General features: G+C 40.8%; 2 protein-coding genes across 11 annotated transcripts in view; one reads left to right on the top strand and one right to left on the bottom strand.

Moving 5' to 3' along the window:
• GRXCR1 (glutaredoxin and cysteine rich domain containing 1) overlaps positions 1 to 2,014 on the bottom strand; it is a 306,510-nt gene extending 304,496 nt beyond the window's left edge. For all 7 annotated transcript variants that reach the window (XR_003520589.1, XR_003520591.1, XR_003520594.1 and 4 more), the window contains exons 1-2: positions 1,683 to 2,014; positions 760 to 830 (exon numbers count right to left, since the gene is read on the bottom strand). The gene's annotated coding sequence lies outside the window, so the exon portion shown is untranslated. The remainder of the gene's footprint in view (positions 1 to 759; positions 831 to 1,682) is intronic.
• Positions 2,015 to 2,390: 376 nt separating this feature from the next.
• The window catches only part of ATP8A1 (ATPase phospholipid transporting 8A1), a 222,317-nt gene continuing 207,409 nt past the window's right edge, over positions 2,391 to 17,298 (top strand). For 2 of the 4 annotated variants that reach the window (XM_027597679.2, XM_027597681.2), the window contains exon 1: positions 2,392 to 2,693. In XM_027597679.2, coding sequence (XP_027453480.1) covers positions 2,645 to 2,693 — 49 coding nt within the window. In that variant the 5' untranslated portion in view covers positions 2,392 to 2,644. Of the gene's footprint in view, positions 2,694 to 17,298 lie in introns of all 4 variants that reach the window. The other 2 variants (XM_027597680.2, XM_027597682.2) reach the window with 2 other exon arrangements.

The following is a 17,298-nucleotide window of genomic DNA, read 5'->3' as shown; positions in this document are numbered from 1 at the left end:
GAAATGATCTTGCTGACATCTGAATTGTACTACAGATTCTGTGACAAGGTCATGTTGCTGGAACCAGAGTTCCCTGCCAGGGGCTGGCACATTGCACTTTGCTCAACAATGGATGAGGAAATTATCTGAGATGGCTTTGAAATCAAGTAGATGCAGATTAGTGCAATATTCTGTGTCAATCAGGTTTCTGACCTAAAAAAATGTGTGTGATTTCTAGCAATCAGGAATGAGTGGTTTTTCAGAAATGAGTTAGTTGGGATACTCTTACCATTACAGATAAAGTGACAGAATAATCTGGGAGAGGACACACAGTGAGCTACAGACTATAACCATGCAGTGATCTTCTCTATATGAAAAGCAGTTGTCATTTCCTGTATGAATGGCACACCTTGTCAATTTTGCTGATGGCTTGTTAATGGGACACACACAGAGAAACACATAAAATGGATTGCTCTATCGAAAACAGAGGTAATCTCTGGTACTCCCTTCAGTTAATTATTATTTGTAAATAAGCAGAACTGAGCTTCATTTGAGGGCTTGTTAGGAATTACAAAGGTGATTGTTTGTAAATCGAATACTGGCATGCTGCTGTGCACTGATTTTGAATAAAAACTGGCTCTGGCTTTATATAAAATTACACCTAAAATGTTAATCATAAAAGCACAGCATTATCTCTAGTTTCTGTTCACTAACTTTTAAAGCTGTTTTTTCTGTTGTTATTGTTGTTGTTGTTTTTTACTGTCTCCATGTTGTACTTACCCTTTTAATTTTGTTCCAGACTCACATTCATCAAGTTGGAGGATGCCTGCTTTATACAGGAGGTCCTGGACCTGGAAGAAATAAAAATGGCCAGTGATTAACTGTCGTAAGAAGACTGCATGCTCATTTCTTACTTTTAGAAGAACATACTTGCAAATCATGACCATCACTAGAACACAGTTATCTTGAGCCCTGCTCTACCCTTGCTGATGTTCCATGAATACTGGAAATACATTTTCTTTGTTCTAATCCCAGCCTCTGAATCAGAGCCAAGTAGAGTGGGCTCTTCATAAATATGCATTGACCGCCTGACAGTAGTATTAATGTAGGGCAGGGCTCTGCTGAGTAAATGTTACCTGCAGGAGGCAAAGGAAATACCACAAATGAAGATAAGATGCTATTAGTAGATTTCATTTTTTCTTGAGGCTTGGGAATAGTCACTATCTCTGTGGTCAAACCTCCTCAGATCTCTCCCTGCAGGATCTGAAAGCAGCTCACATAAAAGGCCTCCATGTAAGGCCTCTCTTCCACTGGGTGCTGGAGGAAGAGCACAAGATGAAGGAAGAAGCAAATTGCTTCTAACTTAATTTATTCCTTTCTTGCCATTTCAGCAGCTCACCAGAATCTACGTAAAACCTTACATCCTAACTCAATGATAAAATCAGCAATAAAAAAAAAAAAAATACCGTACTTGTTTCCATAGCTTGTTAGCATAGAACTCGGTATATAAAAGGTAATGAGGTTACGATGATCTCTAGGATACGAAGGAAATTAAAATCTTATATTTATTTATGGATTTTATATTAGGACACTCCCCCCCCCCCCCCGCCCTTTTCAGGTACAACTACTGCTCCCAACTTCCTGCAGGTTTGAGTAAAAGCAAAAACCAAAAAAAAAAAAAAAAAAAGTCATTTTTGAACCACCTGGCCCAATAGTTGAATTTATTGCAATTGCCGAGCTTTGTCAGGCTGCAGAGCACGCACTGGCGGGACGCACCGGCCCACTCGCAGGCTGTCCAGACGCACCCAGGCACCAGTGGCAGAAGGAGCACTAGCTCCGGGGAAAGCCCGGCCTCTGAGCCTGTTGCTCGTGGGCCAGGCAATGGAGCAAGTGCAGCTCAGGCGGCGGGGGCTGGCGGCCGCCCTGGGAGGCTAGAATTCCACCCAGGCGGCGAACTCGCGAGTCCTTTCCATTGCCCGGGTTGGGACTTAACCCTTAGCGTCCCAACCCCTCTCGCCCCTCGCCTGCCCACTCGGCCCCAACACCACTTCCCAGACCACGGATAACTCCATTGTTATTACAAGCCAGAGGGTAGCGGGAAGGGATACGCGGAGATGTGGGCGCCAAAGCACCCCTTCCTCTCTAGGAAAGACTTAGCAGAGTCAGAACGGTGTTAAAGAAGGAGAGGACGAGTCGAAGCTGCGAGGCGGAGCGAGGGCGTTCAGCGGGGACGAGGAGGCTGGGAGCTGACCACCCTGCCCCCTCAGGAATGGTACGGTCCGGAGCGGGGCGGGGAGGAGGAGGTCCTCCCGGGTCTCTCCCCGCCCCTCTCCCGACTTCGCTGCCGAGCTGCCGCGGGAGCGAGTGAGCGCGCGCCCCGGCGACCCCTCCCCCGGCGCGGGCACCCGAACTCCTCCCCTCGCCGAGCCGCCCCCTCCGCGGTTGCAGGGAGAGCTCGCCTAGCTCTGCGGACGCCGCCACCTTCGGAGCCTCTTCTTCCTGCTCCGGCGTGCGGGGACCGTCCGGCGGCGGCGCTGCCCTGGGTGGGCGACGGGGCCAGCGCGGCGGCTGAACACTCGGCGCGGCGCAGCCAGGTCTCCAGCCTGTGCGGCGCCGTGACAGGTGCAGAGTCCCGGCTAAGGCTCCACCTGCGGCGATCGCCGCGATGCCCACCATGCGGAGGACAGTGTCGGAAATCCGCTCCCGCGCGGAGGGTGAGTGGCCGCCGCAGCGCTGAGCTGTGCGCCCAGCCTGCACGGGGGTGGCTCGGGGCCAGCTTGGGGTCGGGCCGTGCGTGTGTTAGGGAAAAGATGCCCCGTCCCACCTCTTCCCCCAGGTAAGTCTGGCGGTCGCGCCTGGTCCCTGGCGACCCTTCTCGCTGCGCCACCTCCAGTGCACTTGCAGACCCCTTCCCGGATCTAGAACCCCGGAATTGGTGTCCTCGGCCGGAGCCCCAAGTCTTGCTTTACATCGCAGCGTGACCATTCGGTTCCTGTCACCGAGCGCTCTCGTCCTGCCCACCGCCCTCCCCACTAGCGCACAAGCCTCCCAGTCTCCGCTTGGCTTCTCCACCCTTGTGAACAGATCCCCAGCCCGCCGCCCCCGCCTACGGCACCCACCTTTTTGCAGCCCCCACACCACGGCTCCCAGAGGAGGGGAGTGCCTTTCCCAGATGCAGGATCCTTTGATCTACAGCCCCTTGCCTCTTAGAGCGTGAGGAGCCTTAACTGGGGCTGGGTGCTCAGCGGGTTCTGGGCAGTACAGTCTCTGCAATTCTCCTTCCTGCAGTGGAATCTCCACCCAGCTTCCATCTGAGATTTCGGGTTTTTTTCCTGTTACCTGAGATCCTCACTTTGGCCACCTGAGCTGACTTTTTAGCAAGGTGGAAGCTGTTTTCTTTGCTGCACCGAGGGCCAGCTGTTGAATGGCTACACCTGTCAGCCCTGAGCAACAGATGTCCGAGGGTATAGCCAGTCAGCTTTTGGAGGCCGAGGCACCCTCTTCAGCTTATCTGAGGAGTTCTCAGCATTCTTCCTGGCAAGTGATGGTCACTGGGTAAATATTTCTTGATTTTGCTTACGGCAAAGTCAAGATTGTACATATCTAGAGATTTCTTTTTCTTGTTTTTCTGTCCCATAAACCAGTACTTGAATCCTGCAAAGAGTGGAATAACATGTTTTTGAGAACTAGTCTATCTTCCCATCATCCCTGCCCCTCCACCCCATCTTTTAATGTGAGGCAGGTGGGAAAGTGGTTTTAGAAAAAAGATACAGCAGTTAGGAGAATAGGACTCCAGGGCTTGCAACAAGCGATTTTATTATTTTTCCTCCTCAGAGTCTTCTTGTAAAAATATGGGGATATTGAGTTCTAATATCTATGGTTTACTGATTACAGCGTTTAGGCAATACTAAATGAAACTGCTCTGAGTAGGTGTCTGGGCAAGAGTCACAACTGACCTGTGGCCTACGCAGGAATTTAGTACATACTTCTTGTTATTTGTACTGTAATGAAAAAAGTATATATAAGACATTACAGTTTTAGATACAAGGTGAATAAATGGTCGTGTTATTTTTGAAAAGTACACAGTAAAAAAATTCATTCTTTTTTTTAATACCTCTGAGTGAAATGGATGACTATTCCTAGTGATTACCTGAGTAAGCCATACAGGTGATGAAAATATAGTAGTAATAATTGGGATTGTTTTTTCAAATAGCAGCCGTTGATGAATCATATATTGTGGGAAATGAGGAAAAGAGAAAAGACCAGAAAACAATGCAAAACCTGTGGCATATGAGAGGATTTTATTAGTATTAAAAACTACAGTATTGTTTCTGGTTGTCCTGTGTATTTTTCAAAGCATTTTTCCGAAGATTGCCTTATGGACTCTCACAACATTCCTGAGGGTAAGTGAAGGTGGTCTCGTCTGAGGGTTGAAGGAACTGTGGCCCACGTGGTTGAGGTGCTTGCCCAAGGTCAAGTAGTTAGTTCAGTGACACATTTGGATGTAGAGCTCTGGAAAATAAGGACTGTTTTTTATTTAATCTTTGTATTCCCTGTGCATCCAGCACAGTGTCAGGCAATGACCCTTCCCTCCCATATTGGTTGGTTTCAGTTTATTATGTGCTCAGGATTTTGCTCAGGACTATGGTGAGGACAACATAAATAATGACTCTGGGCTGGAGATGTGGCTCACTGCCCGCCTTGCCCACACTTTTCTTTCCTAAGGAATATTCTCCTTTGACAGTTCCTGCGGCCTAAAGGGCCTTGTTCTGAACTGCAGCCCCTTTGGCTCAGCTGATTGGACTGGGATGGGCTCATGACTCAGGGGTAGACAATCCATAGGTGGCGCAGACACTTGTAACCTTGTGGTTTGGCTCAAAAAGGTTCTCTGTGGTGATCATCTCTCTTGTGGGAAGAGTTAAGCTTAGAGACGTAGGGTGAAAATTGAAGCAGAAAGGGACAGAGGTGAATAGGCTAGTGGAGGAGGGAATGGCTGGCTTTAATGGGTCCTGTGAATGCTGCTGACGTGAGGAAGCAGGAACTATGGTAAACGGAGAAAAATAGGAGAGAGAATGGATTAAATGGAGAGAATGGGGCAGAGACACAGATGCTGAGAAGGGGTAGCCTGACCTTGGAAATCCTCCCTGAGTTTGCTAGTCCCTGTTCCCAAGTACTGTTAGAATAAGCTCTTTTTTCCCTTGAAGTGACTTGAATGGGTTTCTGTTCCCTGCAACCAAATTGGCCAGATGTGTGGCTGTCCTGTGTGCAAGTTATTTACATCCAAATTGTGGCTAAAGAACTTACGTGAAATAATAAATAGTCTAAGAGTGGATGTTATTAACAGAACATGGTGCTTGCTATGGGTGACATAGGTCCCATTAGCGGTCAGGACATAGAGCATGAGGCCTGCTTGGCGAACACGTCATTGGGAAATAATTTGAGATGAGTGCTTCCCCAACTTTAAGGTGCACACAAATCATCTGGGGATCTTGTTAGGTATAGATTCTAAATCAGTAGGTCTGGGGTGGGGCTGCAGCTGTTGCCTTTCTGACAAACAGGTAATCCTGGATGGCTCTGGCCTTCAGGTCTGAGTAGCAGGAATCCAAAGGATATTGCCTTTTTCTGTGTGTGTGTTTTTTTTTTTCAATAGTTGGGACGGTGTTGAAGGTAGAGAGTAACCAATTGAAAAACTGGTGAACGTCACCATGGCTTATTTGAGAGATCTTAAGGAAATTGGCCAGGAGCAGAGGGAAGTTTGGAAAGAGTAGGTTATAAATTTGGATAGGTAAATTCTGCTGGATTACAGGGTATTTCAAATGCCAAGATGAGTCATTGGGATATAGAATCAAGTATTGGAAGATCTTACCCATTTCTCATTCAAGCATGATGCCAGTGCATAATATCTAACAGGGCCAGTTAGGAGCCACATCATCATAGGGGAATGACATCCCCAAGGAAGTCTCTTACGAAGGTACATCTGGAAGCATGTTGGATGGTTTGGACAAAATGGCACTGTAGACAGACTTTGTCATTAAAAAAAAGAAAGAAAGAAAAAAGTCTAGTAATGACAAAGCCAGGAGTATTTTTGGAGTGGAAAAGTGAGAATGGGAAGAGAGGAATCAGAGATTATTTCTAAGTAAAACAGAAGCTCATTCAGCAGATATCTGTTGAGCTCCTACAAGTACTGTTCCTGGTACTTGGGATACATCGGTAAACAGAATAGAAAAGGCCCTGCTCTGGAGGTGCTTACATTTTAGAGGGGCAAGAGACCAGACAAACACAATACATTAACAAATTATAGAATTCGTTATGTAGTAAGTACTATCGGAACTAGAACAAGAAGGTAAGATGCATAAAATTGGTGGATGGATTGCAACTTTAAGTAGGTTGGTTAGGTTGGACTTCACTGAAAAGATGACATGGACCAAGTGAAGGAGTTAGCCTTGTGGGGATCTAGGGAAAGAGTGTTCCAGGCAGAGGGAACCGTCACAGCTGAGGCCCCCAAGGCAAGAGAGTCAGGAGGGTTAAAGGAACAGTGTAGGGGAGAATAGTAGGAAAGGAGGTCACAAAGGTCACACCATAGGACATAGCAATACAGGGCAGGAGACAAATGGATTAAAATGAAAGGAAGTTTTCAAGCAGTAATTTTAAATTTTAATGTTTACAAGATCTCAGGTATCTCATTGAAACTATAATTTCCTAGGTTACTCATGAAGATTTTCTTCAGTAGGTCTGCAGTAGGACTGGGAATCTACATTCTTAATGAAATTGCTAGGATGTTCTGGTATAGGTGAAACATTTTGAGGAACTCTGCTTTAGTCTTAAAACTGCTTGGAAAAAACTATTAAGATAAGGAAATTGAGAAGGAGGGTCAATACAATAAGAAGTAGGAATTGTGGGATATCCAAAGGGATGTGTTTTGAAGATACTTAGAATTGGAGGTTAGATGTGGGCAAACTCAAAGGAGAATCTTGAGTTCAGAGGTCATAGTTGAAACCCTGATAGTAGACATATTTTCCAGAAAGCAAAACAGGATAAAGCTGAAACTAAGAATTCTGAATTTCTTCATTTTTACCCCAGCTAAATCAAATGGTCTCTCAATACAATGTTAGGAGTGCTAAAAACAGGGACTAAAAGTATGGTGGCTTACACAAAATTTTTTCACCCTGGTAAAACTAGTATGGAGGTAGGCAGTCCAGGTCAGCTATGCTCAATTCATAAAGTCAGAAGGAACATTGTCCTTATGCCTTCTGCTTCAACATCTTCCATGAAGTCATAACATGGTTGCTAGGGTTCCAGCCATCATGGAAAAGTTCCAGGTAGGGAAAAAAACACACACACACACAAAACCAGAAAGATGAGAGACCAAAGAGTTTACCTGGAAGTACCACACAAAGACTCATCCTAATTTTACTTTGGCTTCCATCTGTAAGGGAAGCTGGGAAATGGAGTTTTCTAGCTAGGCACATTACTCAGTGTTTTATTACTAAAGGCAAAAGGAAGAATGGCTGGTGGGTGGACAGCTAACAGACACAATCACCATCAGGTATTCAGATTATTAAAGGCTCTTGCTTGCAATAAAGGAATGTTCTAGAGCTCATATACAAAATAATAAGCATTAAGTTGTTCAGAACTAAGGAAATGTACACGTGCGTGTCCAAAGGTTTACATTTTCCTCTGCTGAATATTATAATGCTAAAATGAAAGACATTCATTTGATTGTGTAAAACATGTGCTAAGTAATAAATTTAGTTTAGGTATTGTTCTTTTAAACTAGTCTGTATAAATGACAACTTTAAAATATTTGTATTTTCACAGAATGTTATGTCTTATTTACTTAAAAGATAACAAAAGGAGCATTCAAGTAGTTTCCGTAAGAATTGTTAAAGGGAAATTTGGGGGAGGCAGTTTCATTTGTCCAGGTAAAAGATGACTAAGATTATTTGTTCCCTTTAACAAGCGTGTATTATTCACCCGCTGTGTGCCATCTAATTTGGGTGATGGGACAAAAAGGTGTGAATGAAGGAGATCCCAAAGGAAATCTGGAGATGGGTTAAAGATTTATAACTGACATGGCATTGGGAGAGAGAAGGTGTATGAGTGTAGTGATCCTTTGCATAATTAATATTTGAGAATCCCCAATACATGTCATTCTGCTTAGTATAATTCTGGAGATATTAAGTGTGGCAGAACCAAACTGTTAGGGTTTTCTAGTCTATAGTCTATCGTTCACGTTTTCATTGAATTACTTCAAGAACTGTGAGAATTGAATCATGAGCCTACTTTACAACCATAGGAAAGTTTGCATGATCAGAGTATACTTTTGAAGTTGGTGAAATGTTTGCTGCCCGGGTTTCTATTTACAGAGTTTTATTAGAATGTAAATGTTGTAAAGGCAACAGTTTCATTCTTCATTACTAGCTGGAGCCCACATCTTTCAAAGCTATTATTCTGTGGATTGTAAACCCTCTAAACTAAAGGTAGGGATTTTTGTCTGTTTTGTTTACTCATACATGGCTCCCAGTGAGAACATTGCCAGGAATGTAGTAGAAGCTCAGATAGTGTTGAATGAATAAGTGAATCTTGTGATCTAGGGGTAAGATGATCTAGAGATGCCTTATAGTCAGACCTGTAAGACACCCTCCTCCTGGAACCTGAGCACCACAATGGGAGCAATTTACAAAAACAGAAAACAAACCATGTGAACAGTGTGATCTGTTTACTGCTGTACACCGCCCTCACAGCTTTGCCTGCCGTAGTGGCCCTTCATGTTTTTTTGTCAGATGAATGGATAACTCTGAACTTTGCTTTGAATGGAAGAGCTTAATGTTGTTCTCTTGATTGTAGAAGAGTAACACTTGCTCATTGGAAAAAACACATACTGCAAAAGGTGTCAAAAAGACAGTAAAAATCACCCCAAACTATGCCATCCAAATATAACTACTGTTAACATTTTAGCATATATCCTTTCCAACTATTTTTTAGGAGAGGAGAAATAGGTTTATTAAGAGAAATGAGATCATACTCTACATAATTTTTAATCTTTTTTTCCTCACTTAGTATTTCATGGGCATCCTTGGCTATCAAATACAGATTTTTGTAAACTGCCTGAAGGATAGAATTTTTGCCTCCTCTCACTGTTTATATCTTCTGCCTAGAGCTGAGCCTGGAACTTAGTAGGGGCTCAATACTATTTGTTGAATACATAGATCATTAATTTTATGAAAGCTCAGCATTTTTATGTTAGTATATAATTACTAAGGAATCCTCTGTGACATTTAGGGCATTTAGATCATTTTAAGGTTTTTAAAAACAATTCTTGGATAAGCAGTTTTAGACATATCTATATATTTTCTGATTGTTTCTTTGTAAAAAGCCCCTAGAAAAGGGATTCCTGGATCAAAAGTATGTACATTTTAAATGACTGTTGGTACGTATTTCAGACTTGTTGGAAAGATTATACCAGTTTATACACCCACTGAAAGTGAACAAGAGTACCTGTTTCTCTATCTCTCCTCCATCATTGGATTGCCACCTTTTTCATCTAAATGTACAATGCAAAAAATGAATCTCTAAGTTTACATTGCTTTTAGTTATTAGGTTGAATATATTTTGGTAAGCTTAATGATTTTCAATTTTTTTCTGAATTGTTTATTCATGTTCCTTTATGAAGTTTGTTTTGTATTGAATTTTAAGAGTTTCTCATATGTTAAAGACACTGTTTTCTGTTTATAATTTACCTTTTAACTTCTATATTTTCTAGTGTGTATGCTAATTTTCATAAACATTTTTTAAAAATTTTCGAAGGATAGTTGACACACAATGAATGTTAAATTAGTTTCAGGTATACATCATAGTGGTTCAAACTTCTCTATTTATTATGCTCTACTCACCACAATTGCAGCTACCATCTGTCACCATACATTTCCGTTACAACACAATTGACTATATTCTCTATGCCGTACCTTTCATCCCTGTGATTTATTTATTCCGTAACTGGAAGCCTGAATTTCCCACTCCCCTTCAGCCCTTTTGCCCATTCTCCCACTGCAACACCCCCACCCGGCCCCTCCGACAACTATTGGTTTGTTCTCTGTACCTGTGAGTCTGTTTCTGTTTTTTGTTTGTTTGTTCATTTGTTTATTAGATTCCACATACAAGTGAAATCATATGTTGTCTTTTTCTGGCTTTTTTCACTTAGCATAATACCCTGTAGGTTCATCCATATTGTCTCAAATGGCAAGATGTTCCTGATCTTAGAGGAAAAGCCTTCAACTTTCCCCCATTGAGTATGATGTTAGCTGTGGGTTTGTCATATATGGCTTTTATTATGCTAAGGTATGTTTCTTCTAAACTCACTTTGTTAAGAGTTTTTATCATCAATGGATGTTGACTTTTGTCAGATGCTTTTTCTGCATCTTTTGAGATGATATGGGTTTTATCCTTCATTTTGTTAATATGCATCATGTTGATTGATTTAAGGGTATTGAAGCATTCTTGCATGCCTGGGATAAATATTGAATCATAGCAAATGATTCTTTTAATGTATTGTTGAATGTCATTTGTGAGTATTTTGCTGAGGGTCTTTGTATATATGTTCATCAGGGATATTGGCCTGCAGTTTTCATTTTTTGTAGTGTCTTTGGTTTGGGTGTAAAGGTAATGCAGGCCTTGTAGAATGAATAATTTGAAAGCTTTCCTTTCTCTCCTATTTTTTTGGAATAGTTTGAGAATAGGTGTTAAATCTTCTTTAAATGTTTGGTAGAATTCACCTGTGAATCCTATAGGTCCTAGATTTTTGTTTGTCAAGAGATTTTTGATTACCAATTCGATTTTGTTATTAGTAATAAGTCTGTTCAGATTTTCTATTTCTTCCTGATTCAGTTTTGGAAGATTATGTTTTTAGGAATTTACCCATTTCTTCTAGGTTGTCCAATTTGTTGGCATGTATCTTTTTGTAGTAGTCTCTTATTCTTTGTATTTCGGTGATTTTGGTTATTTTCTTTCATTTCTGATTTTATTTGAGCTCTCTCTTGATGAGTCTGGCTAAAGGTTTATCAATTTTGTTTATCTTTTGAAAGAACCATCTCTTGGTTTCATTGAAATAGATAGCAAAAATGTACAAAAAACTCATTTATTTCCACTCTGATTTTTATTATTTCCTTTCTTCTAACTTTGGGCTTTACTTGTTCTTTTTCTAATTTCTTTTTTTTTTAAGATTTATTTATTTGAGAGAGAATGAGATAGAGAGAGAGCATGAGAGGGGGGAGGATCTGAGGGAGAAGCAGACTCCCTGCTGAGCAGGGAGCCCGATGCGGGACTCGATTCCGGGACTCCAGGATCATAACCTGAGCCGAAGGCAGTCGCTTAACCAACTGAGCCACCCAGGCGCCCCTCTAATTTCTTTAGGTATAAAGTTAGATTGTTTATTTGAAATTTTTCTTGTTTCTTGAAGTAAGCCTGTAACATTATAAACTTCCCTCTTACAATTGCTTTTGCTGAATTCCAAAGATTTGGGACTCTTGTGTTTTCATTTGTCTCCATGTATTTTTTTTTAATTTTCTCGTCAATTTCTTCATTAACATATTTGTTATTTAGTAGCATGTTATTTATCCTCCACGTGTTTGCATTCTCTTCCAATTTTTTTCTCATAATTGATTTCTAGTTTCATACTGTTGCAGTCAGAAAAGATGCTTGATATGATTTCAGTGTTCTTAAGCTTATTGAGACTTGTTTTGTGGCTAAGATGTTATCTGTCTTGGAGACTGTTCCATGTGCACTTGAAAAGAATGTATATTCTGTTTGTGAATGGAATGTTCTATATATATCTGTTAAGTCCATCTGGCCTAATGTGTCATTCAAAGCCATTGTTTCCTCATTGATTTTCTGTCTGGCTGATCTATCCATTGATGTAAATGGGCTATTAAAGTCCCCTACTATTATTGTATGACTGTCAATTTCTCCCTTTATGCCTGTCAGTATTTGCCTTATGTATTTAGGTGTTCCTGTTTTGGGTACATAGATACTTAAAATTGTTATATACTCTTGTTTGATTGTTTCCTTTATTAGTATGTATGCTCTTCTTTGTCTCTTATTACCCTCATTTTAATGTCTGTTGTGTCTGATATAAGTATTGCTACCCTGCCTTTTTTTTTCCTTCCAGTTGCGTGGACTGTCTTTCCCATCGCTTCACTTTTGGTCCGTATGTGTTTTAGGTCTGAAGTGAGTCTCTTGTATGCAGCTTATATAGAGGTCTAATTTTTTTTGTCCATTCCATCACCCTTTTTCTTTTGATTGGAGCATATAGACCATTTACATTTAAAGTAATTATTGATAATGTGTACTTATTGCCATTTTATTAATTGTTTTCTGGTTATCTTTGTAGTTTTTCTCTGTTCCTTTCTGCTCTTGCTTTCTTTCCTTGGGATGGATGACTTTCTTTAGTGTTACGCTTGGCTTCCTTTCTCTTTTTGTGTGTATATATCTGTCATAGGTTTTTGGTTTCTGGTTACCATAAGGTTCATATGTAACATTCTAAGTATATAGCAGAGTATATTAAGTTAATGGTTACCTAAGTTTGAACATACTCTGAAAGAACTTCATTTTTACTACTCTCTCCACGTTTTATATATGTGTTGTTATATTTTACATCTTTTTTATTTTGTGAATCCCCTTAACTAATCTTTTAGATATAATTGATTTTACTACTTTTGTCTTCTAATCTTCATTCTGGCCTTAAAAGTGATTGCTCTACTACCTTTACTGTGTATTTGCTTTCATTTGCAAAATTTTTTCCTTTCATAATTTTCTTCAAATTATGGCCTTTACTTTTCCACTTAAAGGAGTCCCTTTAATATTTCTTACAAGGCCAGTTTAGTGGTGATGAACTTCAACTTTTGTTTGTCTGGGAAACTCTATCTCTCCTTCAGTTCTGAATGATAGATAACCTTGCTGTGTAGAGTATTCTTGGTTGTAGGTTTTTTTTCCTTTTAGCATTTTGAATATATCCTGCTACCCTCTTCTGACCTTCAAAGTTTCTGCTAAAAAATCAGCTGATAACCTTATGGGGTTTCCCTTTTACCTAACTAGTTGGCTCTCTCTTGCTGCTTTTAAGATTCTTTCTTTATCTTTAATCTTTGACATTTTAATTATGTGTCCTGGTGTGGACCTCCTTGGGTTCATGTTGTTTGGGGCCTTCTGAACTTCCTTGGATCTAGATGTCTGTTTCCCTTCCCAGTTTAGAGAAGTTTTCAATTATTATTTCTTCAAGTAAGTTTTCTGCCCTTTTCTCTCCTCCTTCTGAGACGCTTATAATGTTAATATTAGTACACTTGATGTTGTCTCAGAGATCCCTTAACCTATCCTCATTTTTTAAAATCTTTTTCTTTTTGCTGTTCAGCTTGTATGCTTCCCATTACCCTGTCTTCCAAATCACTGATCTATTCTTTTGCATCCTCTAATCTACTCATGATTCCCTCTGGTGTATTTTTCATTTCAGTTATTGTATTCTTCAACTCTGATTGGTTCTTTTTCTCTCTCTGTTGAAGTTCTTACTGAGTTCATCCACTCATCTCTCCACTCTGGTGGTGTCTTTATGACCATTTTTGAACTCTTTATCAGGTAGATTGCTTATCTCTTTTTTTTTCCAAGATTTTATTTATTCATTTGACAAAGAGCACAAGCAGGGAGAGTAGCAGGCAGAGGGAGAAGGAGAAGCAGGCTCCTACAGAGCAGGGAGCCCGATGGAGGGCTCAATCCCAGGACCCCGGGATTATGACCTGAACCGAAGGCAGACGCTCAACCCACTGAGCCACCCAGGTGCCCCACTTATCTCCTTTTCATTTAATTTTTTTCTCTAAGGTTTTTTCTTGTTCTTTCATTTGGAACATATTTCTGTCTCCTCATTTTGTTTGACTTTGTGTATTTCTTTCTATGAATTAGGCAGAACAACTACTTCTCATAAAGTTGAAGGAATGGCCTTGTGCAGGGATGTCCCCTGTGTAGACTTGGTGTGCCTGCTGGCTTTGGTTGGCTGACTGGAGCTATAGCAGGTGTGGGTTAGGGATCCTGGGCATCCCATGCAGGGGCTGCTCTGGTGAAGTAACTGGAGCTGACGTGGGTGTGGGTCAGAGTGGTCTAAGGGCTCTCTGCAGAGGGAGCCCTGTCAGGATGGCTGGAGCCCAAGGCAGATGTGGGCTGGGAGGTCTTGGGGTGCTCTGCACAGGGAGGGCCCTGGTGGGACAGCTAGAGCTGAAGTGGGTGTGGGTTGAAGGGTCCTGCAGTGCTCCACATAGCTGGTGCCCTAGTGAGGAGCTGGAGCTGTGTGGACCTGGAGTGTTCTGGGATGCTTTGCCCCTTTGTGTGTCCTTGGCAAGCTGGTTGGAGTTGTAGTGGGTGCTGTCCGGGGGTGTCCCAGTGTGTACCACATTGGAGCCCACTTCAGTGGGATGGCTGGGGCTGGTGTCAGCTAGGGGCCCAGGTTCGCTGAAGCAACAGACCCTGCTTCTATCTGTCCTAATAAGGTGGAGGGGGGACATAAACAGTGGCACTTGCCAGCCTCTCTGACTCTGGAAAGTATTGCGCAGCTCCCTTGTGGGTTAGCACATTTCTGGGGCTGGTTCCTTTATGTTTTAGTTGCTCTTTTAAACTGTGGCTGGAAGAGGTTAGCAGCCCATGCTCACTGAGGCAGCAGGCCAGCCAGGGTGCCCAGACTCTGGTCTTATCTGCACTATCAAGATGGAGGGGGGAATATAAATAGGGCTGGTGATTGCCACCCCACCGACGAGAGTTCCAGTAGATCCCTTCATGAGTGCTTGGTGGATCCAGTTGTTCTCCAAAATGGCAGCTCCTTTCAGTGCCCTGGGACAGATGAATCTGCTTACAGTCCCTCAGTACTGCACTTCACAGCATTGGAGGTGGGGGCTCCCAGTTGTTACCATGTCTCTATCTCTCCTGCCACCTTCTATATAGTTCCTCTATCATTTGTTGTGCAGAAGCTATTCAGTCAGTCTCTCAGTTCTTCAGGAGGAACTGTTCCATATGTCAGTGTAGCTTGAGTGTGTCCATGGAAGAGGTGAGTTCAGGGTCTTCCCACATTGCCATTTTGGACCCTCCTCTATATCCAAGTTAATTTTTATGATGTGTAATCTTTCAGTTTTTTCATTAAAATTTCTGCTTTAATGTCATATTTCTCATTTCAAGGTAATGATAATTTTTCACTTACATTTTTCTTCTAGTATTTTTAGGGTTCAATTTAAACCTAGTTACATGGGCAATTCCTGTGGGGTATATTTTGTTTTGAGATGTGAGGTAGGGATCTAATTTTATTTTTTCTCAAACTATAATCCACCTGAAATAATAATTGTATATTTAATAATACTATATTCTTCTTGTATGGGTTTGAGGGATTTCTTTTTACTAAATTGACCCATATAGTTGAGTCCTTTCTGGAAGCAGTCTCTCCCCGCTTTCTCTGCCCTCCCCTCTCTATTTTGGTCTTTTTTGGCCCCTAGAATCAAATTCCATTACTGCAATTAAGAACTATCCTTTTAACTCTCCTACTCTCACTGCTCTTTTATCTAATTTGTTTATTTTTCATGTTATTTTTCCACTTGAACCAGTGAATGAATCAGTCAAATTTAAAATGTGTTGGGATATTTATTGGGATTACATTAAGTTTACGAATTTATTGAAAGAATTGATATCTTTCATATATTGAGTCATTAAAGCTTAGTTTCTTTTCTCAATTTATTGGCATTTTTTTCCTGTGCTGGGTAGAGCCTTCTTAAATCCTGTCTACTTTATTTTTTCATAGACAATTTCAATTTTATGAAGATTTTATGAATAGAATCCTTTCTACATTATATGTTCCTGTTTGTTAGCACATTAGAGGTGTTTGATTTTGACACTGTCCATCAGTCAATTCTTTCCTTTTAAATAGTTTTTCAGTTAATTTCGTCTTTGTAAGTTTTAAAATTATACTGTGTGTCATAAAACAAAGTATTTTTAAATGAGGTTCTCAATTAACTAGACTTGACCAGGTATATTTCAATTATGCTATTTTTTTCAGCAAGATTGGTTCATTTTTTATCTGCTGAAGTATTGTGGATTTTAATTTTGGAACTTTGGATTTTGGGAATTTTGGATTTTTTATTTTGGAACTTTGGATCCAACATACAACTTTTAAGATTTTTATAGGATCCCTTAAAAAATAGCTGAGCTATTACTCATCTGCTAGGAGTATAGATCAGAATTTAGGCCAACTGGGATTTAACTAATGATTCCGTGGAAACTGTTTACATCAAATTGGCATTCCTATCTGAGATAAACACTAAGAGAAATAGAATGTGGGCTGCAAATGCTAGGCACATATGTAGTTTTAAGTATTCTGGTAGCCACATTAAAAAAATGAAAAGAAACTGGTAAAATTAATTTTAATAATATATTCTTTCAATATATCCAAAATACTATTTTACCATATTGTTGATATAAAAATTAATAATGAGATACTTTGCATTCAGTTTTTGTAGTATGTTTCTAACTGCCGCATATTTTATGTTTACAGCACATCTCAATTTGGACTAGTTTCATTTTATGTTCTCAGTTGCCGCATGTGGCTAGTGACTGCCATTTCGGATAGCACAGGTGTAAATTATCCCTCCACCATGTGTTTACATGTTAGGATTTACTAGCATTCTTCAGAGTACAACTTCATAATGGAAATCATGGCTCAAAGGAAGCATATTAAAACTATATGTGTGGATATGCCTTTCTCTTAAATAGAGATTTAAAGCCTTCAGCTTCCTTCCTTACAATAACCGGCTGTCATGGATATCCTCATAAAACCTTGTTAGTGCTTACGGGGCGCCTGGGTGGCTCAGTTGGTTAAGCGACTGCCTTCGGCTCAGGTCATGTTCCTGGAGTCCCAGGATCGAGTCCCACATTGGGCTCCCTGCTCAGCGGGGAGTCTGCTTCTCCCTCTGACCCTCCCCTCTCTCATGCTCTCTGTCATTCTCTCTCTCTCTTTCTCTCTCAGAAGTAAATAAAATTAAAAAAAAAAAATTAAAACCTTGTTAGTGCTTAAATGATACTGCTTTTGACATGGCCCTTGTGGAAATTCAGAGGTTTTATGTAAGTATATCATGGCATCTTTTGGAGTTACTATTTTTTAAAAAGTTCTCTTTTTAAGTATTTTAATAAGCAAAAACCATCCTGCCTTACCTTCCTGTTAATTTCCACTTAAATGTTAACATGTAACCTGTATACATAGATGGCAACTTCCAGTAGTATGCTTTTATTTACAACGTTGCCATCACTTTT

The sequence above is a fragment of the Zalophus californianus genome, chromosome 2, assembly GCF_009762305.2.
Source record: "Zalophus californianus isolate mZalCal1 chromosome 2, mZalCal1.pri.v2, whole genome shotgun sequence".
Lineage (NCBI taxonomy): Eukaryota > Metazoa > Chordata > Mammalia > Carnivora > Otariidae > Zalophus > Zalophus californianus.
Note: the sequence above shows the minus strand (reverse complement) of the source record. Positions and strands in the feature narration are given on the sequence as shown.